The sequence below is a fragment of the Dendropsophus ebraccatus genome, chromosome 1, assembly GCF_027789765.1.
Source record: "Dendropsophus ebraccatus isolate aDenEbr1 chromosome 1, aDenEbr1.pat, whole genome shotgun sequence".
Classification (NCBI taxonomy): domain Eukaryota; kingdom Metazoa; phylum Chordata; class Amphibia; order Anura; family Hylidae; genus Dendropsophus; species Dendropsophus ebraccatus.
Window position 1 is genome coordinate 233,624,536 of NC_091454.1, and position 26,550 is coordinate 233,651,085.

At 47.3% G+C, this 26,550-nt stretch overlaps 1 protein-coding gene across 1 annotated transcript in view; it reads right to left on the reverse strand.

Annotated features, from left to right (window-relative positions):
- SLC2A4 (solute carrier family 2 member 4) overlaps positions 1-26,550 on the reverse strand; it is a 42,724-nt gene that overhangs the window by 2,571 nt on the left and 13,603 nt on the right. The window contains exons 3-7 of the mRNA XM_069950375.1: positions 25,691-25,806; positions 13,625-13,787; positions 13,361-13,548; positions 11,847-11,951; positions 5,019-5,120 (exon numbers count right to left, since the gene is read on the reverse strand). Of these exons, the coding sequence (XP_069806476.1) occupies positions 5,019-5,120; positions 11,847-11,951; positions 13,361-13,548; positions 13,625-13,787; positions 25,691-25,806 (674 nt within the window). The remainder of the gene's footprint in view (positions 1-5,018; positions 5,121-11,846; positions 11,952-13,360; positions 13,549-13,624; positions 13,788-25,690; positions 25,807-26,550) is intronic.

A 26,550-nucleotide genomic window follows, 5' to 3' on the forward strand; every position in this document is an offset into this window, starting at 1 on the left:
AGCCCAGAGACGTCCTGTATCTAACCTGTATACTGATTTCCACTGGTGATACGGCTGACGGCCGGGAGGTAGCCCAGAGACGTCCTGTATCTAACCTGTATACTGTGATTTCCACTGGTGATGGGGCTGACGGCCGGGAGGTAGCCCAGAGATGTCCTGTATCTAACCTGTATACTGTGATTTCCACTGGTGATATGGCTGACAGCCGGTCGGTAGCCCAGAGACGTCCTGTATCTAACCTGTATACTGTGATTTCCACTGGTGATACGGCTGACGGCCGGGAGGTAGCCCAGAGACGTCCTGTATCTAACCTGTATACTGTGATTTCCACTGGTGATATGGCTGACGGCCGGTCGGTAGCCCAGAGACGTCCTGTATCTAACCTGTATACTGATTTCCACTGGTGATACGGCTGACGGCCGGGAGGTAGCCCAGAGACGTCCTGTATCTAACCTGTATACTGTGATTTCTACTGGTGATGGGGCTGACGGCCGGGAGGTTGCCCAGAGACGTCCTGTATCTAACCCGTATACTGTGATTTCTACTGGTGATAGGGCTGACGGCCGGGAGGTAGCCCAGAGACGTCCTGTATCTAACCTGTATACTGTGATTTCTACTGGTGATGGGGCTGACGGCCGGGAGGTAGCCCAGAGACGTCCTGTATCTAACCCGTATACTGTGATTTCCACTGGTGATAGGGCTGACGGCCGGGAGGTAGCCCAGAGACGTCCTGTATCTAACCTGTATACTGTGATTTCCACTGGTGATATGGCTGACGGCCGGGAGGTAGCCCAGAGACGTCCTGTATCTAACCCGTATACTGTGATTTCTACTGGTGATGGGGCTGACGGCCGGGAGGTAGCCCAGAGACGTCCTGTATCTAACCTGTACACTGATTTCCACTGGTGATGGGGCTGACGGCCGGGAGGTAGCCCAGAGACGTCCTGTATCTAACCTGTATACTGTGATTTCTACTGGTGATGGGGCTGACGGCCGGGAGGTAGCCCAGAGACGTCCTGTATCTAACCTGTATACTGTGATTTCTACTGGTGATGGGGCTGACGGCCGGGAGGTAGCCCAGAGACGTCCTGTATACTGATTTCCACTGGTGATAGGGCTGACGGCCGGGAGGTAGCCCGGAGACGTCCTGTATCTAACCTGTATACTGTGATTTCCACTGGTGATGGGGCTGACGGCCGGGAGGTAGCCCAGAGACGTCCTGTATCTAACCTGTATACTGTGATTTCTACTGGTGATGGGGCTGACGGCCGGGAGGTAGCCCAGAGACGTCCTGTATACTGATTTCTACTGGTGATGGGGCTGACGGCCGGGAGGTAGCCCAGAGACGTCCTGTATCTAACCTGTATACTGTGATTTCCACTGGTGATAGGGCTGACGGCCGGGAGGTAGCCCAGAGACGTCCTGTATCTAACCTGTATACTGTGATTTCCACGGGTGATACGGCTGACGGCCGGGAGGTAGCCCAGAGACGTCCTGTATCTAACCTGTAAACTGATTTCCACTGGTGATGGGGCTGACGGCCGGGAGGTAGCCCAGAGACGTCCTGTATCTAACCTGTATACTGTGATTTCCACTGGTGATGGGGCTGACGGCCGGGAGGTTGCCCAGAGACGTCCTGTATACTGTGATTTCCACTGGTGATGGGGCTGACGGCCGGGAGGTAGCCCAGAGACGTCCTGTATCTAACCTGTATACTGTGATTTCTACTGGTGATGGGGCTGACGGCCGGGAGGTAGCCCAGAGACGTCCTGTATACTGTGATTTCCACGGGTGATACGGCTGACGACCGGGAGGTAGCCCAGAGACGTCCTGTATCTAACCTGTATACTGTGATTTCCACTGGTGATGGGGCTGACGGCCGGGAGGTAGCCCGGAGACGTCCTGTATCTAACCCGTATACTGTGATTTCCACTGGTGATAGGGCTGACGGCCGGGAGGTAGCCCAGAGACGTCCTGTATCTAACCTGTATACTGTGATTTCCACGGGTGATAGGGCTGACGGCCGGGAGGTAGCCCAGAGACGTCCTGTATCTAACCTGTAAACTGATTTCCACTGGTGATGGGGCTGACGGCCGGGAGGTAGCCCAGAGACGTCCTGTATCTAACCTGTAAACTGATTTCCACTGGTGATGGGGCTGACGGCCGGGAGGTAGCCCAGAGACGTCCTGTATCTAACCTGTATACTGATTTCCACTGGTGATAGGGCTGACGGCCGGGAGGTAGCCCAGAGACGTCCTGTATCTAACCTGTATACTGTGATTTCCACTGGTGATAGGGCTGACGGCCGGGAGGTAGCCCAGAGACGTCCTGTATCTAACCTGTATACTGTGATTTCCACGGGTGATAGGGCTGACGGCCGGGAGGTAGCCCAGAGACGTCCTGTATCTAACCTGTATACTGTGATTTCCACTGGTGATGGGGCTGACGGCCGGGAGGTAGCCCAGAGACGTCCTGTATCTAACCTGTATACTGTGATTTCCACTGGTGATGGGGCTGACGGCCGGGAGGTAGCCCAGAGACGTCCTGTATCTAACCTGTATACTGTGATTTCCACTGGTGATAGGGCTGACGGCCGGGAGGTAGCCCAGAGACGTCCTGTATCTAACCTGTATACTGTGATTTCCACGGGTGATAGGGCTGACGGCCGGGAGGTAGCCCAGAGACGTCCTGTATCTAACCTGTATACTGTGATTTCCACTGGTGATATGGCTGACGGCCGGGAGGTAGCCCAGAGACGTCCTGTATCTAACCTGTACACTGATTTCCACGGGTGATAGGGCTGACGGCCGGGAGGTAGCCCAGAGACGTCCTGTATCTAACCTGTATACTGTGATTTCCACTGGTGATGGGGCTGACGGCCGGGAGGTAGCCCAGAGACGTCCTGTATCTAACCTGTATACTGTGATTTCCACTGGTGATAGGGCTGACGGCCGGGAGGTAGCCCAGAGACGTCCTGTATCTAACCTGTATACTGTGATTTCCACGGGTGATACGGCTGACGGCCGGGAGTTAGCCCAGAGACGTCCTGTATCTAACCTGTATACTGTGATTTCCACTGGTGATAGGGCTGACGGCCGGGAGGTAGCCCAGAGACGTCCTGTATCTAACCTGTATACTGTGATTTCCACTGGTGATACGGCTACACGTAACGATAATTGGCCCGATCGTACGATTAACTATGTCGGAGTAACGTTTTTTTTTCATAACGAGCAGCGTTTAGACGGTACGATACATCGTACGGAAAATTTGTTGTGTGATCGTTTTGCAAACGCTTAAGCCTATCTCACACATTGGTTAAATCGGCAAACAACTGTTCGCAAAAAATTCGCAAAACGTTCCGTGTGAACGACGAACAACGATTTGATAACATGTTGAAAGATCAAAATGCGCGATGTATCGTTCGTCGTATGATCGTTCGCTGCGTTTACAAGTACGATTATCGTTTGAATTCGTTTGTTATCGCGCAAATTTGTACGTTAATCGTTACATGTAAACGCACCATTAGTTGCCCCTAACAACCAATCAGAATCCACCTTTCAGTTCCCAAAGGACCTATGATGAGTAAAAAATGGAATCTGATTGGTTGCTAGGGGCGACTAAGACAATTCTATTACGCCAGTTTGATAAATCTCCCCCATAGTGATTTTCACTGGTGATACAGCTGATGGCCGGGAGGTAGCGCGACGCTTGAAAATGGCAACTGATTCGCCTAAACGTTGCGTTGATTTTTGCTGTGCAACATTGTTAATTTTCACTTGTTTTTTTCATGCAATAAAGTCACTTGTTTGAATGTCGAGTGGAGTGCTGTGAACGATCCACTCGATCTCTCCCTGGATGTTGTTGGGTCAGGAGAGAGAGACGGAGGAGTGCTGCCATTATCTCTCTATACATATAAAACTTGTCAATAATCACTACAGAAGTGACTTCATTGGCTGATAACTTGACAAGGTTTGGCTGGGTTCACACTTTTTTTCCCATTGACTTCCATTATTAAAAAAGGGATCAAAATGGATTAACATATAAATAAACAGTCGACCTCGTTTTGTGTCTGTTAAAAATAAGTTCCATTTTGATTTTCTTTTTTTATAATGGAAATTAATGGAAGTCAATGTGAAAACAGATGCACACGATTGCATCTATATTTTTCATCCATTTTTTTTGCAATAATTGGTTTGCAAAAACGTGTGAGCCTAGCCTTCTTAAAATGTCCTATACACCGAAGGAATAACAGAATAAATGTGTGTAAAAGGAGAGCTGAGGTTCTCTGGACAAGCTACAAAGAGAGGTGTCCTGGAGCCCTCACACCGAGCTACTCCGCATAGATGTGTGATGCAGGCCTGGACATCCCAGCGGCATCCCGGCGTGAGGGCTCCAGCGGGGACGTCCCGGACTGTGTGACACATCTATGTGCGGAGCGACCCGGCATGGGGGATTGTAGGGGGGGATGTTCTGGCCTGTATCACACGTCTATGCGGAGCGACCTGGCATGGGGGATTGTAGGGGGGGATGTTCTGGCCTGTATCACACGTCTATGCGGAGCGGCCTGGTATGGGGGCTCCAGCGAGGACATCTCGGCCTGTGTGTCACGTCTGTGTCCCATCAGCTTTGTACTGTTGGACTGTCACAATTATGACACACTTCTACCCCTTCTTTTAAGCTTCTAAGCGTGTTTGTGCGCCCCTGGCTATGTGTGTGCTTGGCGGCGTGTGCCCCCCTGCTGTGAGTGTGCTTGACGTAGCGTGTGCCTCCTGCTGTGTGTAAGCGTGCTTGGTGATGTGTGTGCGTGTGCGTACCTGGCTGTGTGTGCGCGCGTGTGCTCCTTTGGCTGTGTGTGTATGTGCGTGCTTCCACGGCTGTGTAGTGGCTAATGCATTAGCAGATGGATGTTGCTGATCTCTGCCTTGGGGGACTGATCACCTGTCATACATGTATGGGGTTGTGTGTTTCTTGTTATAATGGGATTTATCAATTGTGGTCCATCATGCATTGCTGCTCACCTGTAACACCATGGCCGTTGTCATCAATATTGCACATGTGATCATCCCAGCAAGACCCACAAGGTGCAAGGTCCGACGTCCAGTGCGCTCCACCAGGAAGAGCTGAGGAAGGAAACATGGAGAAGATAAGACTGTTGCCACACTATAACTATATACTGCCAACTAATCCGGACCCAACCCTATAGCTATAAACTGCTGACTAACCTGGCCCCACTAAGGCTATATACTGCCGACTAATCCGGCCTCTATCCTATAGCTATATACTGCTGACTAATCCGGCTTCTATCCTACACAGTATATGATGTTTCCGGCCTGGTGTATATATATCTATACAAGGTTATTGGCCTGGTATATATATCTATACAAGGTTACCGGCCTGGTATATACATATATCTCTACAAGATTACTGGCCTGGTATATACATATATCTCTACAAGGTTACCTGCCTGGTCTATACATAAATCCCTTCTTATCTTAGGATCGAAGTAGATGGGACAATCAGCTGTAGTTACCATCCTGAGAGAATCCAAGGTCACCATTGTCTCCTTCCTGCATGATGTCTAAACCTTGCATCACTTTATATTCCTGGCCGGTGACCATTCCTGGGGTAGATTAGATGCTCAGTCTGTGACCTTGTCTCATCCACCAGAGAAAGTGACACAAGCGGTCTGGGTTCTCAGAACTCCCCAGTTGGTGCCCTTCACCCAATGATGAGTATGTCAGATCTCATGATGTCTGCAAGCAACGCAGCAAGGCAGGTTAGCAGATGCCTCCCGAGCAGCAGATGCTGTCAGTATGAGACCATAGTATGAACGGCCTACATTAGGGGATTGTAACTATCCACAGAGACAAGGACCTCCTTGAAGTGATGGCTTTCTTCAGTCAATGGCCAACCTCACCCTCGAAGTGGGTGGAGACAACCACTGATGCATCTAACACAGGGTGGGGCACCTTATTCAGGAGAGATTGCGGAGAGGACTTGGTTCCTTACAGAAGTGGCTGCCATCCAACATGTGAGAGATGAGAGCGGTGAATGAGCTCAAGTCCACTACAGAACATTCATCTATTGGGAAGCTATCGGAGTAAGTAACGCATCTACATTGGTGCATATCCATCTATGGGGAAGCTATCGGAGTAAATAACATATATACAGTGGTGCATATCCATCTATGGGGAAGCTATCGGAGTAAATAACGTATATACAGTGGTGCATATCCATCTATGGGGAAGCTATCGGAGTAAGTAACACATCTACAGTGGTGCATATCCATCTATGGGGAAGCTATCGGAGTAAGATCCAGAACACATCTACAGTGGTGCATATCCATCTATGGGGAAGCTATCGGAGTAAGTAACACATCTACAGTGGTGCATATCCATCTATGGGGAAGCTATCGGAGTAAGTAACCCATCTACAGTGCTGCATATCCATCTATGGGGAAGCTATCGGAGTAAGTAACACATCTACAGTGGTGCATATCCATCTATGGGGAAGCTATCGGTGTAAGTAACACATCTACAGTGGTGCATATCCATCTATGGCAGGGGTGGGGAACCTTTTCCATGTCGAGGGCCGGTCGGGCATTAATAAAATCATTCGAGGGCCGCATACCGTGGGCGGCAGTTAGTAGCGGGGGTTTGCAGCACCCAGGGCAAGGCAAGGTATTGTTCCCCTAGTGCCCCTGCTATTGTAGTTAACCCCCAGCCATGTCCCTGGTAGCCTAGTTAACCCCCATCAGTCATGTCCCTGGTAGCCTAGTTATCCCCCCCATCAGTCATGTCCCTGGTGGCCTAGTTAACCCCCATCAGGCCTGTCCCTGGTAGCCTAGTTAACCCCCATCAGGCATGTCCCTGGTAGCCTAGTTAACCCCCATCAGGCATGTCCCTGGTAGCCTAGTTAACCCACATCAGTCATGTCCCTGGTAGCCTAGTTAACCCCCATCAGGCATGTCCCTGGTGGCCTATTTAACCCCCATGAGGCATATCCCTGATAGCCTAGTTAACCCACATCAGTCATGTCCCTGGTAGCCTAGTTAATCCCTCATTCATGTCCCTGGTAGCCTAGTTAACCCCCCCCCCCCCCCCATCAGGCATGTCCCTGGTAGCCTAGTTAACCGCCATCTGGCATGTCCCAGGTAGCCTAGTTAACCCCCCATCAGGCCTGTCCCTGGTAGCCTAGTTAACCCCCATTAGTCATGTCCCTGGTGGCCTAGTTAACCCCCAACAGTCATGTCCCTGGTGGCCTAGTTAACCCCCATCAGGCCTGTCCCTGGTAGCCTAGTTAACCCCCATCAGGCATGTCCCTGGTGGACCAGTTAACCCCCAACAGTCATGTTCCTGGTAGCCTAGTTAACCCCTATCAGGCATGTCCCTGGTGGCCTAGTTATCCCCCCCATCAGGCATGTCCCTGGTAGCCTAGTTAACCCCCAACAGTCATGTCTCTGGTGGACCAGTAAACACCCAACAGTCATGTCCCTGGTGGACCAGTTAACCCCCAACAGTCATGTCTCTGGTGGACCAGTTAACCCCCAACAGTCATGTCTCTGGTGGACCAGTAAACACCCAACAGTCTTGTCCCTGGTGGCCTAGTTATCCCCCCCAACAGTCATGTCCCTGGTAGCCTAGTTATCCCCCCCCCCCCCATCAGTCATGTCCCTGGTGGACTAGTTAACCCCCATCAGTCATGTCCCTGGTAGCCTAGTTATCCCCCCCATCAGTCATGTCCCTGGTGGCCTATTTAACCCCCAAATAAAAAAAAATAAACATCCCACTCACCTTACCTCCGCTCCCACGCTGCCCAGGTCCTCTTCTCTCCCAGGACCTCTGTGCCGGTCTTCTCCTGCAGGCGGCGCGCGATGAAATGACGTCATCGCACGCAGCCCGCAGGAGACTGAAGACACGCGCCGCTCTGGAGGAGGAAGGAGCCGACACAGACAGCACGGCAGCTGTCACAGACACCGGAGGATGCTGTGTGCGCCGGCTCCTTCCTCCTCCACAGCAGCGCGTGTCACAGGGGAGCTGCGGGCCGCATCGGGAGGTCTCAGGGGCCGGATGCGGCCCGCGGGCCGGAGGTTCCCCACCCCTGATCTATGGGGAAGCTATCGGAGTAAGTAACACATCTACAGTGGTGCATATCCATCTATGGGGAAGCTATCGGAGTAAGTAACACATCTACAGTGGTGCATATCCATCTATGGGGAAGCTATCGGAGTAAGTAACACATCTACAGTGGTGTATATCCATCTATGGGGAAGCTATCGGAGTAAGTAACACATCTACAGTGGTGCATATCCATCTATAGGGAAGCTATCAGAGTAAGTAACACATCTACAGTGGTGCATATCCATCTATGGGGAAGCTATCGGAGTAAGTAACACATCTACAGTGGTGCATATATATCTATGGGGAAGCTATGGGAGTAAGTAACACATCTACAGTGGTGCATATCCATCTATGGGGAAGCTATCGGAGTAAGTAGCGCATCTACAGTGGTGCATATATATCTATGGGGAAGCTATCGGAGTAAGTAACACATCTACAGTGGTGCATATCTATCTATGGGGAAGCTATCGGAGTAAGTAACACATCTACAGTGGTGCATATCCATCTATAGAGAAGCTATCGGAGTAAGATCCAGAACCCATCTACAGTGGTGCATATCCATCTATGGGGAAGCTATCGGAGTAAGTAACACATCTACAGTGGTGCATATCCATCTATGGGGAAGCTATCGGAGTAAGATCCAGAACACATCTACAGTGGTGCATATCCATCTATGGGGAAGCTATCGGAGTAAGTAACACATCTACAGTGGTGCATATCCATCTATGGGGAAGCTATCGGAGTAAGTAACACATCTACAGTGGTGCATATCCATCTATGGGGAAGCTATCGGAGTAAGTAACCCATCTACAGTGGTGCATATCCATCTATGGGGAAGCTATCGGAGTAAGTAGCGCATCTACAGTGGTGCATATCCATCTATAGGGAAGCTATCGGAGTAAGAGCCAGAACCCATCTACAGTGGTGCATATCCATCTATGGGGAAGCTAGTGGAGTAAGAGCCAGAACCCATCTACAGTGGTGCATATCCATCTATGGGGAAGCTAGTGGAGTAAGAGCCAGAACCCATCTACAGTGGTGCATATCCATCTATGGGGAAGCTATCGGAGTAAGTAACACATCTACAGTGGTGCATATCCATCTATGGGGAAGCTATTGGAGTAAGTAACACATCTACAGTGGTGCATATCCATCTATGGGGAAGCTATCGGAGTAAGTAACCCATCTACAGTGGTGCATATCCATCTATGGGGAAGCTATCGGAGTAAGTAACCCATCTACAGTGGTGCATATCCATCTATGGGGAAGCTATCGGAGTAAGTAACACATCTACAGTGGTGCATATCCATCTATGGGGAAGCTATCGGAGTAAGTAACACATCTACAGTGGTGCATATCCATCTATGGGGAAGCTATCGGAGTAAGATTCAGAACACATCTACAGTGGTGCATATCCATCTATGGGGAAGCTATCGGAGTAAGTAACACATCTACAGTGGTGCATATCCATCTATAGGGAAGGTATCGGAGTAAGTAACACATCTACAGTGGTGCATATCCATCTATAGGGAAGCTATCGGAGTAAGTAACACATCTACAGTGGTGCATATCCATCTATGGGGAAGCTATCGGAGTAAGTAACACATCTACAGTGGTGCATATCCATCTATGGGGAAGCTATCGGAGTAAGATCCAGAACCCATCTACAGTGGTGCATATCCATCTATGGGGAAGCTATCGGAGTAAGTAACACATCTACAGTGCTGCATATCCATCTATGGGGAAGCTATCGGAGTAAGTAACCCATCTACAGTGGTGCATATCCATCTATGGGGAAGCTATCGGAGTAAGTAACACATCTACAGTGGAGCATATCCATCTATGGGGAAGCTATCGGAGTAAGTAACACATCTACAGTGGTGCATATCCATCTATAGGGAAGCTATGGGAGTAAGTAACACATCTACAGTGGTGCATATCCATCTATGGGGAAGCTATCGGAGTAAGATCCAGAACACATCTACAGTGGTGCATATCCATCTATGGGGAAGCTATCGGAGTAAGTAACACATCTACAGTGGTGCATATCCATCTATGGGGAAGCTATCGGAGTAAGATCCAGAACACATCTACAGTGGTGCATATCCATCTATGGGGAAGCTATCGGAGTAAGTAACACATCTACAGTGGTGCATATCCATCCATGGGGAAGCTGTATGTTACAGGGGGAAGAAGGGAAAGGGAGGACATGATGGAAACCTTTATATATGTTACAGGAGGAGGAAGGGAAAGGAGGGCATGATGGAAACCTTTATATATGTTACAGGGGGAAGAAGGGAAAGGGTGGACATGATGGAAACCTTTATATATGTTACAGGAGGAAGAAGGGAAAGGGAGGACATGATGGAAACCTTTATATATGTTACAGGAGGAAGAAGGGAAAGGAGGACATGATGGAAACCTTTATATATGTTACAGGAGGAAGAAGGGAAAAGGGAGGACATGATGGAAACCTTTATATATGTTACAGGAGGAAGAAGGGAAAGGGGAGACATGATGGAAACCTTTATATATGTTACAGGAGGAAGAAGGGAAAGGAGGACATGATGGAAACCTTTATATATGTTACAGGAGGAAGAAGGGAAAGGGAGGACATGATGGAAACCTTTATATATGTTACAGGAGGAAGAAGGGAAAGGGAGGACATGATGGAAACCTTTATATATGTTACAGGGGGAAGAAGGGAAAGGGAGGACATGATGGAAACCTTTATATATGTTACAGGAGGAGGAAGGGAAAGGAGGGCATGATGGAAACCTTTATATATGTTACAGGGGGAAGAAGGGAAAGGGTGGACATGATGGAAACCTTTATATATGTTACAGGAGGAAGAAGGGAAAAGGGAGGACATGATGGAAACCTTTATATATGTTACAGGAGGAAGAAGGGAAAGGGGAGACATGATGGAAACCTTTATATATGTTACAGGAGGAAGAAGGGAAAGGAGGACATGATGGAAACCTTTATATATGTTACAGGAGGAAGAAGGGAAAGGGAGGACATGATGGAAACCTTTATATATGTTACAGGAGGAAGAAGGGAAAGGGAGGACATGATGGAAACCTTTATATATGTTACAGGAGGAAGAAGGGAAAGGAGGGGACATGATGGAAACCTTTATATATGTTATAGGAGGAAGAAGGGAAAGGGGAGACATGATGGAAACCTTTATATATGTTATAGGAGGAAGAAGGGAAAGGGAGGACATGATGGAAACCTTTATATATGTTACAGGAGGAAGAAGGGAAAGGAGGACCTGATGGAAACCTTTATATATGTTACAGGAGGAAGAAGGGAAAGGGAGGACATGATGGAAACCTTTATATATGTTACAGGGGGAAGAAGGGAAAAGGGAGGACATGATGGAAACCTTTATATATGTTACAGGAGGAAGAAGGGAAAGGGAGGACATGATGGAAACCTTTATATATGTTACAGGAGGAAGAAGGGAAAGGGAGGACATGATGGAAACCGTTATATATGTTACAGGGGGAAGAAGGGAAAGGGTGGACATGATGGAAACCTTTATATATGTTACAGGAGGAAGAAGGGAAAGAGAGGACATGATGGAAACCTTTATATATGTTACAGGAGGGAAAGACATGATGGAACCTTTTTTCCTGGATCTCCTATGGCAGAACATACTCCTACAAATAGGCTGAAGAGTCATTAATTGGCATAATTGAAGTGAATAACACAACTCACCGACACAACTGTAAATGCCGTATTTACAATTCCTGCTCCAATGGTGGCGTAGATCGGCTGCTCCACTCCAGCCTTCGAGAAGATGTCAGTGGAGTAATAGAAGATCTGCAGCAGAGAAGAGTCGTGTCAGCACGGCTCTGCAGGGTGAGGGGCAGGCTTAGAGCACGGCTCTGCAGGGCGAGGGGCAGGCTTAGAGCACGGCTCTGCAGGGTGAGGGGCAGGCTTAGAGCACGGCTCTGCAGGGTGAGGGGCAGGCTTAGAGCACGGCTCTGCAGGGCGAGGGGCAGGCTTAGAGCACGGCTCTGCAGGGCGAGGGGCAGGCTTAGAGCACGGCTCTGCAGGGTGAGGGGCAGGCTTAGAGCACGGCTCTGCAGGGCGAGGGGCAGGCTTAGAGCACGGCTCTGCAGGGTGAGGGGCAGGCTTAGAGCACGGCTCTGCAGGGTGAGGGGCAGGCTTAGAGCACGGCTCTGCAGGGCGAGGGGCAGGCTTAGAGCACGGCTCTGCAGGGCGAGGGGCAGGCTTAGAGCACGGCTCTGCAGGGTGAGGGGCAGGCTTAGAGCACGGCTCTGCAGGGCGAGGGGCAGGCTTAGAGCACGGCTCTGCAGGGCGAGGGGCAGGCTTAGAGCACGGCTCTGCAGGGTGAGGGGCAGGCTTAGAGCACGGCTCTGCAGGGTGAGGGGCAGTTTTAGAGCACGGCTCTGCAGGGCGAGGGGCAGGCTTAGAGCACGGCTCTGCAGGGCGAGGGGCAGGCTTAGAGCACGGCTCTGCAGGGCGAGGGGCAGGCTTAGAGCACGGCTCTGCAGGGTGAGGGGCAGGCTTAGAGCATGGATCTGCAGGGCGAGGGGCAGGCTTAGAGCATGGCTCTGCAGGGTGAGGGGCAGGCTTAGAGCATGGCTCTGCAGGGTGAGGGGCAGGCTTAGAGCACGGCTCTGCAGGGCGAGGGGCAGGCTTAGAGCACGGCTCTGCAGGGCGAGGGGCAGGCTTAGAGCACGGCTCTGCAGGGCGAGGGGCAGGCTTAGAGCATGGCTCTGCAGGGCGAGGGGCAGGCTTAGAGCACGGCTCTGCAGGGCGAGGGGCAGGCTTAGAGCATAGCTCTGCAGGGTGGGGGGCAGGCTTAGAGCACGGCTCTGCAGGGCGAGGGGCAGGCTTAGAGCACGGCTCTGCAGGGTGGGGGGCAGGCTTAGAGCACGGCTCTGCAGGGCGAGGGGCAGGCTTAGAGCACTGCTCTGCAGGGTGGGGGGCAGGCTTAGCTAACGGCTCTGCAGGGTGGGGGGCAGGCTTAGAGCACGGCTCTGCAGGGTGGGGGGCAGGCTTAGAGCACGGCTCTGCAGGGTGGGGGGCAGGCTTAGAGCACGGCTCTGCAGGGTGGGGGGCAGGCTTAGAGCATGGCTCTGCAGGGTGAGGGGCAGGCTTAGAGCATAGCTCTGCAGGGTGGGGGGCAGGCTTAGAGCATAGCTCTGCAGGGTGGGGGGCAGGCTTAGAGCATAGCTCTGCAGGGTGGGGGGCAGGCTTACCGCATTAATACCCGACAGCTGTTGGGAGAGTTGTAGGATTATGGCTACTACTATGGGTTGTCTATAGCTCCGAGATCGGAAGATCTGCAAAATGGAGACTTTTTGCTGTGTATCCATCTGTCTCTTCTCTTCCTTCATTTCTGAGAGATCTTCTGAGACATCCAAGAGACCGGTAAGACGTCGTAAACCTGAATGATGGGCGACACAAAACCTCAGTGCTGTGACCTTCCCTGAATGGCCACTATACAATGGGAGATGACTTACTTATCCGAGCCTGGCCCTCCTGTTCACACACAATGTACAGGAAACGGGGGCTCTCTGGGCAAAACGGCAGCAAAACTGATTGTACAGCAGCAGGAATCAATGTCACCCAGAACAGGGCTGGCCAACCATCCCGAGAGCCCAAGAATAAGTCCAGACCCAAGACCTGAGAGGAGACAAAAGAGGAAATGTACCACGACGCCAAGACAATAGGAGAGAGGTGAGAACAGACGGATGAAGAAAGGTCCCGGTCAAGACAATAGGGGAGAGAGGTCAGAACAGACGGATGAAGAAAGGTCCCGTCCAAGACAATAGGAGAGAGGTGAGAACAGACGGATGAAGAAAGGTCCCGTCCAAGACAATAGGGGAGAGAGGTCCCGGTCAGAACAGACAGATGAAGAAAGGTCCCGGCCAAGACAATAGGGGAAAGAGGTCAGAACAGACAGATGAAGAAAGGTCCCATCCAAGACAATAGGGGAGAGAGGTCCCGGCCAAGACAATAGGAGAGAGGTGAGAACAGACGGATGAAGAAAGGTCCCGGTCAAGACAATAAGGGAGAGAGGTCAGAACAGTCGGATGAAGAAAGGTCCCGTCCAAGACAATAGGGGAGAGAGGTCCCGGTCAGAACAGACAGATGAAGAAAGGTCCCGTCCAAGACAATAGGGGAAAGAGGTCAGAACAGACAGATGAAGAAAGGTCCCATCCAAGACAATAGGGGAGAGAGGTCCCGGTCAAGACAATAGGAGAGAGGTCAGAACAGTCGGATGAAGAAAGGTCCCGTCCAAGACAATAGGGGAGAGAGGTCCCGGTCAAGACAATAGGAGAGAGGTCAGAACAGACGGATGAAGAAAGGTCCCGCCCAAGACAATAGGGGAGAGGTCAGAACAGTCGGATGAAGAAAGGTCCCGTCCAAGACAATAGGGGAGAGAGGTCCCGGTCAAGACAATAGGGGAGAGGTCAGAACAGACGGATGAAGAAAGGTCCCGTCCAAGACAATAGGGCAGAGGTAATAACAGACGGATGAAGAAAGGTCCTGGCCAAGACAATAGAAGAGAGATGATGATACACATATGAAGCAAGATATTGGGCCCCAACTCTTCCCCATCGCTCCATGTGTTTGTCCTATTGCCCGACCATTGCAGTCTGCCTTTACGACCATTAGTGCCAGAATGGTTCACCAATACAGTAAGGAGCTGTAATAGGAACCACCGCCGCAACCAGTCAGTGAGATGTCGTCCCTTTGGGGGATACCGAGTGCTGAAACGCATAAATTACCAACACACTACTGATTCTATGACTGCAGGGACCAAACCTCACACAGCAGTAACATCAGCACAAGAGCTGTGCCCCCTGGGATATCCATGGCATGGGAGTTCATGACTGAGCAGCTGCATGCAAGTCTCACACCACAAAGCACAGTGCCAAGCGTCACATGGAGAGGAGTGAAGCCATCACCAATGAACTTTTACCTCACATAGAGAAGCACAATGCCAGGGCTCAGATGGAGAGGGGTGAAGCCAACACCACTGAACTCTGAATCGTTTGAAACATTTTAGGTGGATTCGTGGATCACACTTCTCTATCTGGCATCTGATGGACCAGTCTAGGTTTGGCAAATGCCAGGAAAATATTAATTGACTGTGAGATGACCTCTCCCCAGTATAAGTGCCTGACCTCTCCCCAGTATAAGTGCCTGACCTCTCCCCAGTATAAGTGCCTGACCTCTCCCCAGTATAAGTGCCTGACCTCTCCCCAGTATAAGTGCCTGACCTCTCCCCAGTATAAGTGCCTGACCTCTCCCCAGTATAAGTGCCTGACCTCTCCCCAGTATAAGTGCCTGACCTCTCCCCAGTATAAGTGCCTGACCTCTCCCCAGTATAAGTGCCTGACCTCTCCCCAGTATAAGTGCCTGACCTCTCCCCAGTATAAGTGCCTGACCTCTCCCCAGTATAAGTGCCTGACCTCTCCCCAGTATAAGTGCCTGACCTCTCCCCAGTGAGGGTACTATATAGGATACGGAGATACAGGGTATTACAGGGCTACTATAGAGGATACAGGGTAAGGCAGGGTTCACACTACAAATATTTGTCAGTATTGTGGTCCTCATATTGTAACCAAAACCAGGAGTGGATTGAAAACACAGAAAGGCTCTGTTCACACAATGGTGAAATTGAGTTGATGGCCGTCATTTAATGGCAAATATTTGCTGTTATTTTAGAACAACGGCCGTTATATTGAAATAATGGCCGTTATTTACTGTTAATGTATCCTCTATAGTACCCCCGTATTACGTATTATTAGGAATTGTTATGTACTCAATTTCAACATTGTGTGATCAGAGCCTTTCTGTGTTTTTAATCCACTCCTGGTTTTGGTTGTAAAAATACTGACTGAAATATACTGTGTGAACCTAGCCTAATACAGGGGTACTATAGAGGATACAGGGTAATACAGGGGTACTATAGAGGATACAGGGTAATACAGGGGTACTATAGAGGATACAGGGGTACTATAGAGGATACAGGAGTACTATAGAGGATACAGGGGAACTATAGAGGATACAGGGGTACTATAGAGGATACAGGATAATACAGGGGTACTATAGAGGATACAGGGGTACTATAGAGGATACAGGAGTACTATAGAGGATACAGGATAATACAGGGGTACTATAGAGGATACAGGGGTACTATAGAGGATACAGGGGTACTATAGAGGATACAGGGTAATACAGGGGTACTATAGAGGATACAGGGTAATACAGGGGTACTATAGAGGATACAGGGTAATACAGGGGTACTATAGAGGATACAGGGTAATACAGGGGTACTATAGAGGATACAGGGGTACTATAGAGGATACAGAATAATACAGGGGTACTATAGAGGATACAGGGTAATACAGGGGTACTATAGAGGATACAGGGTAATACAGGGGTACTATAGAGGATACAGGGGTACTATAGAGGATACAGGATAATACAGGGGTACTATAGAGGATACAGGGGTACTATAGAGGATACAGGGTAATACAGGGGTACTATAGAGGATACAGGGGTACTATAGAGGATACAGGATAATACAGGGGTACTATAGAGGATACAGGGTAATACAGGGGTACTATAGAGGATACAGGATAATACAGGGGTACTATAGAGGATACAGGGGTACTATAGAGGATACAGGGTAATACAGGGGTACTATAGAGGATACAGGGTAATACAGGGGTACTATAGAGGATACAGGATAATACAGGGGTACTATAGAGGATACAGGGGTACTATAGAGGATACAGGGTAATACAGGGGTACTATAGAGGATACAGGGTAATACAGGGGTACTATAGAGGATACAGGGTAATACAGGGGTACTATAGAGGATACAGGGGTACTATAGAGGATACAGGGGTACTATAGAGGATACAGGGGTACTATAGAGGATACAGGGTAATACAGGGGTACTATAGAGGATACAGGGGTACTATAGAGGATACAGGGGTACTATAGAGGATACAGGGGTACTATAGAGGATACAGGGTAATACAGGGGTACTATAGAGGATACAGGATAATACAGGGGTACTATAGAGGATACAGGGTAATACAGGGGTACTATAGAGGATACAGGGTAATACAGGGGTACTATAGAGGATACAGGATAATACAGGGGTACTATAGAGGATACAGGGTAATACAGGGGTACTATAGAGGATACAGGGTAATACAGGGGTACTATAGAGGATACAGGATAATACAGGGGTACTATAGAGGATACAGGATAATACAGGGGTACTATAGAGGATACAGGGTAATACAGGGGTACTATAGAGGATACAGGGGTACTATAGAGGATACAGGGGTACTATAGAGGATACAGGGTAATACAGGGGTACTATAGAGGATACAGGGGTACTATAGAGGATACAGGGGTAATACAGGGGTACTATAGAGGATACAGGGTAATACAGGGGTACTATAGAGGATACAGGGTAATACAGGGGTACTATAGAGGATACAGGGTAATACAGGGGTACTATAGAGGATACAGGGGTACTATAGAGGATACAGGGGTACTATAGAGGATACAGGGGAACTATAGAGGATACAGGGGAACTATAGAGGATACAGGATAATACAGGGGTACTATACAGGATACAGGGGTACTATAGAGGATACAGGGTAATACAGGGGTACTATAGAGGATACAGGGGTACTATAGAGGATACAGGGGTACTATAGAGGATACAGGATAATACAGGGGTACTATAGAGGATACAGGGGTACTATAGAGGATACAGGGTAATACAGGGGTACTATAGAGGATACAGGGTAATACAGGGGTACTATAGAGGATACAGGGGTACTATAGAGGATACAGGGTAATACAGGGGTACTATAGAGGATACAGGGGTACTATAGAGGATACAGGGGTACTATAGAGGATACAGGGGTACTATAGAGGATACAGGATAATACAGGGGTACTATAGAGGATACAGGGTAATACAGGGGTACTATAGAGGATACAGAATAATACAGGGGTACTATAGAGGATACAGGGGTACTATAGAGGATACAGGGTAATACAGGGGTACTATAGAGGATACAGGGTAATACAGGGGTACTATAGAGGATACAGGGGTACTATAGAGGATACAGGGGTACTATAGAGGATACAGGATAATACAGGGGTACTATAGAGGATACAGGGGTAATACAGGGGTACTATAGAGGATACAGGGGTACTATAGAGGATACAGGGTAATACAGGGGTACTATAGAGGATACAGGGGTACTATAGAGGATACAGGATAATACAGGGGTACTATAGAGGATACAGGGGTAATACAGGGGTACTATAGAGGATACAGGGGTAATACAGGGGTACTATAGAGGATACAGGGGTAATACAGGGGTACTATAGAGGATACAGGATAATACAGGGGTACTATAGAGGATACAGGGTAATACAGGGGTACTATAGAGGATACAGGGGTACTATAGAGGATACAGGGGTACTATAGAGGATACAGGATAATACAGGGGTACTATAGAGGATACAGGGGTACTATAGAGGATACAGGATAATACAGGGGTACTATAGAGGATACAGGGGTACTATAGAGGATACAGGGTAATACAGGGGTACTATAGAGGATACAGGATAATACAGGGGTACTATAGAGGATACAGGGTAATACAGGGGTACTATAGAGGATACAGGATAATACAGGGGTACTATAGAGGATACAGGGTAATACAGGGGTACTATAGAGGATACAGGGGTACTATAGAGGATACAGGATAATACAGGGGTACTATAGAGGATACAGGGGTACTATAGAGGATACAGGGGTACTATAGAGGATACAGGATAATACAGGGGTACTATAGAGGATACAGGGGTAATACAGGGGTACTATAGAGGATACAGGGTAATACAGGGGTACTATAGAGGATACAGGGGTACTATAGAGGATACAGGGGTAATACAGGGGTACTATAGAGGATACAGGATAATACAGGGGTACTATAGAGGATACTGGGGTACTATAGAGGATACAGGGTAATACAGGGGTACTATAGAGGATACAGGGGTACTATAGAGGATACAGGGTAATACAGGGGTACTATAGAGGATACAGGATAATACAGGGGTACTATAGAGGATACAGGGGTACTATAGAGGATACAGGGTAATACAGGGGTACTATAGAGGATACAGGATAATACAGGGGTACTATAGAGGATACAGGGGTACTATAGAGGATACAGGGGTAATACAGGGGTACTATAGAGGATACAGGGTAATACAGGGGTACTATAGAGGATACAGGATAATACAGGGGTACTATAGAGGATACAGGATAATACAGGGGTACTATAGAGGATACAGGGGTACTATAGAGGATACAGGGGTACTATAGAGGATACAGGGTAATACAGGGGTACTATAGAGGATACAGGATAATACAGGGGTACTATAGAGGATACAGGGTAATACAGGGGTACTATAGAGGATACAGGGTAATACAGGGGTACTATAGAGGATACAGGGTAATACAGGGGTACTATAGAGGATACAGGGGTACTATAGAGGATACAGGGTAATACAGGGGTACTATAGAGGATACAGGGTAATACAGGGGTACTATAGAGGATACAGGATAATACAGGGGTACTATAGAGGATACAGGGTAATACAGGGGTACTATAGAGGATACAGGGGTACTATAGAGGATACAGGGGTACTATAGAGGATACAGGGTAATACAGGGGTACTATAGAGGATACAGGATAATACAGGGGTACTATAGAGGATACAGGGTAATACAGGGGTACTATAGAGGATACAGGGTAATACAGGGGTACTATAGAGGATACAGGGTAATACAGGGGTACTATAGAGGATACAGGGTAATACAGGGGTACTATAGAGGATACAGGATAATACAGGGGTACTATAGAGGATACAGGGGTACTATAGAGGATACAGGGGTACTATAGAGGATACAGGATAATACAGGGGTACTATAGAGGATACAGGATAATACAGGGGTACTATAGAGGATACAGGGTAATACAGGGGTACTATAGAGGATACAGGGGTACTATAGAGGATACAGGGTAATACAGGGGTACTATAGAGGATACAGGATAATACAGGGGTACTATAGAGGATACAGGGTAATACAGGGGTACTATAGAGGATACAGGGGTTCTATAGAGGATACAGGGGTACTATAGAGGATACAGGGTAATACAGGGGTACTATAGAGGATACAGGGGTACTATAGAGGATACAGGGTAATACAGGGGTACTATAGAGGATACAGGGGTACTATAGAGGATACAGGGTAATACAGGGGTACTATAGAGGATACAGGGGTACTATAGAGGATACAGGGGTACTATAGAGGATACAGGGGTACTATAGAGGATACAGGATAATACAGGGGTACTATAGAGGATACAGGATAATACAGGGGTACTATAGAGGATACAGGGTAATACAGGGGTACTATAGAGGATACAGGGGTACTATAGAGGATACAGGGGTACTATAGAGGATACAGGGTAATACAGGGGTACTATAGAGGATACAGGATAATACAGGGGTACTATAGAGGATACAGGATAATACAGGGGTACTATAGAGGATACAGGATAATACAGGGGTACTATAGAGGATACAGGGTAATACAGGGGTACTATAGAGGATACAGGGTAATACAGGGGTACTATAGAGGATACAGGATAATACAGGGGTACTATAGAGGATACAGGGTAATACAGGGGTACTATAGAGGATACAGGGTAATACAGGGGTACTATAGAGGATACAGGGGTACTATAGAGGATACAGGATAATACAGGGGTACTATAGAGGATACAGGGGTACTATAGAGGATACAGGGTAATACAGGGGTACTATAGAGGATACAGGATAATACAGGGGTACTATAGAGGATACAGGGGTACTATAGAGGATACAGGGGTACTATAGAGGATACAGGATAATACAGGGGTACTATAGAGGATACAGGGTAATACAGGGGTACTATAGAGGATACAGGATAATACAGGGGTACTATAGAGGATACAGGGGTACTATAGAGGATACAGGGGTACTATAGAGGATACAAGGGTACTATAGAGGATACAGGGGTACTATAGAGGATACAGGGGTACTATAGAGGATACAGGGGAACTATAGAGGATACAGGGGTACTATAGAGGATACAGGGTAATACAGGGGTACTATAGAGGATACAGGGTAATACAGGGGTACTATAGAGGATACAGGGTAATACAGGGGTACTATAGAGGATACAGGATAATACAGGGGTACTATAGAGGATACAGGGGTACTATAGAGGATACAGGATAATACAGGGGTACTATAGAGGATACAGGGGTACTATAGAGGATACAGGGTAATAAAGGGGTACTATAGAGGATACAGGATAATACAGGGGTACTATAGAGGATACAGGGTAATACAGGGGTACTATAGAGGATACAGGGGTACTATAGAGGATACAGGATAATACAGGGGTACTATAGAGGATACAGGATAATACAGGGGTACTATAGAGGATACAGGGGTACTATAGAGGATACAGGATAATACAGGGGTACTATAGAGGATACAGGGTAATACAGGGGTACTATAGAGGATACAGGGGTACTATAGAGGATACAGGGGTACTATAGAGGATACAGGATAATACAGGGGTACTATAGAGGATACAGGGGTACTATAGAGGATACAGGATAATACAGGGGTACTATAGAGGATACAGGGTAATACAGGGGTACTATAGAGGATACAGGGGTAATACAGGGGTACTATAGAGGATACAGGGTAATACAGGGGTACTATAGAGGATACAGGGGTACTATAGAGGATACAGGGGTACTATAGAGGATACAGGGGAACTATAGAGGATACAGGGGTACTATAGAGGATACAGGGTAATACAGGGGTACTATAGAGGATACAGGGTAATACAGGGGTACTATAGAGGATACAGGGTAATACAGGGGTACTATAGAGGATACAGGATAATACAGGGGTACTATAGAGGATACAGGGGTACTATAGAGGATACAGGATAATACAGGGGTACTATAGAGGATACAGGGTAATACAGGGGTACTATAGAGGATACAGGGTAATACAGGGGTACTATAGAGGATACAGGGGTACTATAGAGGATACAGGGTAATAAAGGGGTACTATAGAGGATACAGGATAATACAGGGGTACTATAGAGGATACAGGGTAATACAGGGGTACTATAGAGGATACAGGGGTACTATAGAGGATACAGGATAATACAGGGGTACTATAGAGGATACAGGATAATACAGGGGTACTATAGAGGATACAGGGGTACTATAGAGGATACAGGATAATACAGGGGTACTATAGAGGATACAGGGTAATACAGGGGTACTATAGAGGATACAGGGGTACTATAGAGGATACAGGGGTACTATAGAGGATACAGGATAATACAGGGGTACTATAGAGGATACAGGGGTACTATAGAGGATACAGGATAATACAGGGGTACTATAGAGGATACAGGGTAATACAGGGGTACTATAGAGGATACAGGGGTAATACAGGGGTACTATAGAGGATACAGGGTAATACAGGGGTACTATAGAGGATACAGGGTAATACAGGGGTACTATAGAGGATACAGGATAATACAGGGGTACTATAGAGGATACAGGGTAATACAGGGGTACTATAGAGGATACAGGATAATACAGGGGTACTATAGAGGATACTGGGGTACTATAGAGGATACAGGGTAATACAGGGGTACTATAGAGGATACAGGGGTACTATAGAGGATACAGGGTAATACAGGGGTACTATAGAGGATACAGGGTAATACAGGGGTACTATAGAGGATACAGGGTAATACAGGGGTACTATAGAGGATACAGGGGTACTATAGAGGATACAGGGGTAATACAGGGGTACTATAGAGGATACAGGGTAATACAGGGGTACTATAGAGGATACAGGATAATACAGGGGTACTATAGAGGATACAGGATAATACAGGGGTACTATAGAGGATACAGGGGTACTATAGAGGATACAGGATAATACAGGGGTACTATAGAGGATACAGGGGTACTATAGAGGATACAGGGTAATACAGGGGTACTATAGAGGATACAGGATAATACAGGGGTACTATAGAGGATACAGGGTAATACAGGGGTACTATAGAGGATACAGGGTAATACAGGGGTACTATAGAGGATACAGGGGTACTATAGAGGATACAGGAGTACTATAGAGGATACAGGATAATACAGGGGTACTATAGAGGATACAGGGTAATACAGGGGTACTATAGAGGATACAGGGTAATACAGGGGTACTATAGAGGATACAGGGTAATACAGGGGTACTATATAGGATACAGGATAATACAGGGGTACTATAGAGGATACAGGGGTACTATAGAGGATACAGGGTAATACAGGGGTACTATAGAGGATACAGGATAATACAGGGGTACTATAGAGGATACAGGGTAATACAGGGGTACTATAGAGGATACAGGATAATACAGGGGTACTATAGAGGATACAGGGTAATACAGGGGTACTATAGAGGATACAGGGTAATACAGGGGTACTATATAGGATACAGGATAATACAGGGGTACTATAGAGGATACAGGGGTACTATAGAGGATACAGGATAATACAGGGGTACTATAGAGGATACAGGGTAATACAGGGGTACTATAGAGGATACAGGGTAATACAGGGGTACTATAGAGGATACAGGATAATACAGGGGTACTATAGAGGATACAGGGGTACTATAGAGGATACAGGGTAATACAGGGGTACTATAGAGGATACAGGGTAATACAGGGGTACTATAGAGGATACAGGGTAATACAGGGGTACTATAGAGGATACAGGGTAATACAGGGGTACTATAGAGGATACAGGGGTACTATAGAGGATACAGGGGTACTATAGAGGATACAGGGGTACTATAGAGGATACAGGATAATACAGGGGTACTATAGAGGATACAGGATAATACAGGGGTACTATAGAGGATACAGGGTAATACAGGGGTACTATAGAGGATACAGGGTAATACAGGGGTACTATAGAGGATACAGGGTAATACAGGGGTACTATAGAGGATACAGGGGTACTATAGAGGATACAGGATAATACAGGGGTACTATAGAGGATACAGGGGTACTATAGAGGATACAGGGGTAATACAGGGGTACTATAGAGGATACAGGGTAATACAGGGGTACTATAGAGGATACAGGGGTACTATAGAGGATACAGGGTAATACAGGGGTACTATAGAGGATACAGGGTAATACAGGGGTACTATAGAGGATACAGGGTAATACAGGGGTACTATAGAGGATACAGGATAATACAGGGGTACTATAGAGGATACAGGGTAATACAGGGGTACTATAGAGGATACAGGGGTACTATAGAGGATACAGGATAATACAGGGGTACTATAGAGGATACAGGGGTACTATAGAGGATACAGGATAATACAGGGGTACTATAGAGGATACAGGATAATACAGGGGTACTATAGAGGATACAGGATAATACAGGGGTACTATAGAGGATACAGGGGTACTATAGAGGATACAGGGTAATACAGGGGTACTATAGAGGATACAGGGTAATACAGGGGTACTATAGAGGATACAGGGTAATACAGGGGTACTATAGAGGATACAGGGTAATACAGGGGTACTATAGAGGATACAGGGTAATACAGGGGTACTATAGAGGATACAGGATAATACAGGGGTACTATAGAGGATACAGGGTAATACAGGGGTACTATAGAGGATACAGGGGTACTATAGAGGATACAGGATAATACAGGGGTACTATAGAGGATACAGGGGTACTATAGAGGATACAGGATAATACAGGGGTACTATAGAGGATACAGGGTAATACAGGGGTACTATAGAGGATACAGGATAATACAGGGGTACTATAGAGGATACAGGATAATACAGGGGTACTATAGAGGATACAGGGTAATACAGGGGTACTATAGAGGATACAGGGTAATACAGGGGTACTATAGAGGATACAGGGGTACTATAGAGGATACAGGGGTACTATAGAGGATACAGGATAATACAGGGGTACTATAGAGGATACAGGATAATACAGGGGTACTATAGAGGATACAGGATAATACAGGGGTACTATAGAGGATACAGGGGTACTATAGAGGATACAGGGTAATACAGGGGTACTATAGAGGATACAGGGGTACTATAGAGGATACAGGATAATACAGGGGTACTATAGAGGATACAGGATAATACAGGGGTACTATAGAGGATACAGGGTAATACAGGGGTACTATAGAGGATACAGGGTAATACAGGGGTACTATAGAGGATACAGGGGTACTATAGAGGATACAGGATAATACAGGGGTACTATAGAGGATACGGATATATGGAATAGATGAAAGATAGGAGTAGGGAATAGACTGTTCTCATGTTACCTGAGCGACCAGTATACCTATAACAAGAGACAGCTGGTGCAGGGTCCCCAGCGCCCCCCGGAGGTGTGTTGGAGAAATCTCACCCACATACATTGGCACCAACCCAGAGGCCAAACCTGCGGAAAGTAAGGAGAGTATTAGAGACCGGAAGAAAGATGTCTGTATTACATGTGTGATATTACATGGAGGGCTCTGTATTACATGTGTGATATTACATGGATAGTGTCTGTATTACATGTGTGATATAAAATGGATAGTGCCTGTATTACATGTGTGATATTACATGAAGGGGTCTGTATTACATGTGTGATATTACATGGATAGTGTCTGTATTACATGTGTGATATTACATGGAGGGCTCTGTATTACATGTGTGATATTACATGGATAGTGTCTGTATTACATGTGTGATATTACATGGTGGGGTCTGTATTACATGTGTGATATTACATGGAGGGGTCTGTATTACATGTGTGATATTACATGGAGGGGTGTGTATTACATGTGTGATATTACATGGATAGTGTCTGTATTACATGTGTGATATTACATGGAGGGGTCTGTATTACATGTGTGATATTACATGGAGGGCTCTGTATTACATGTGTGATATTACATGGATAGTGTCTGTATTACATGTGTGATATTACATGGAGGGGTCTGTATTACATGTGTGATATTACATGGATAGTGTCTGTATTACATGTGTGATATTACATGGAGGGGTCTGTATTACATGTGTGATATTACATGGATAGTGTCTGTATTACATGTGTGATATTACATGGAGGGGTCTGTATTACATGTGTGATATTACATGGAGGGGTCTGTATTACATGTGTGATATTACATGGTGTGGT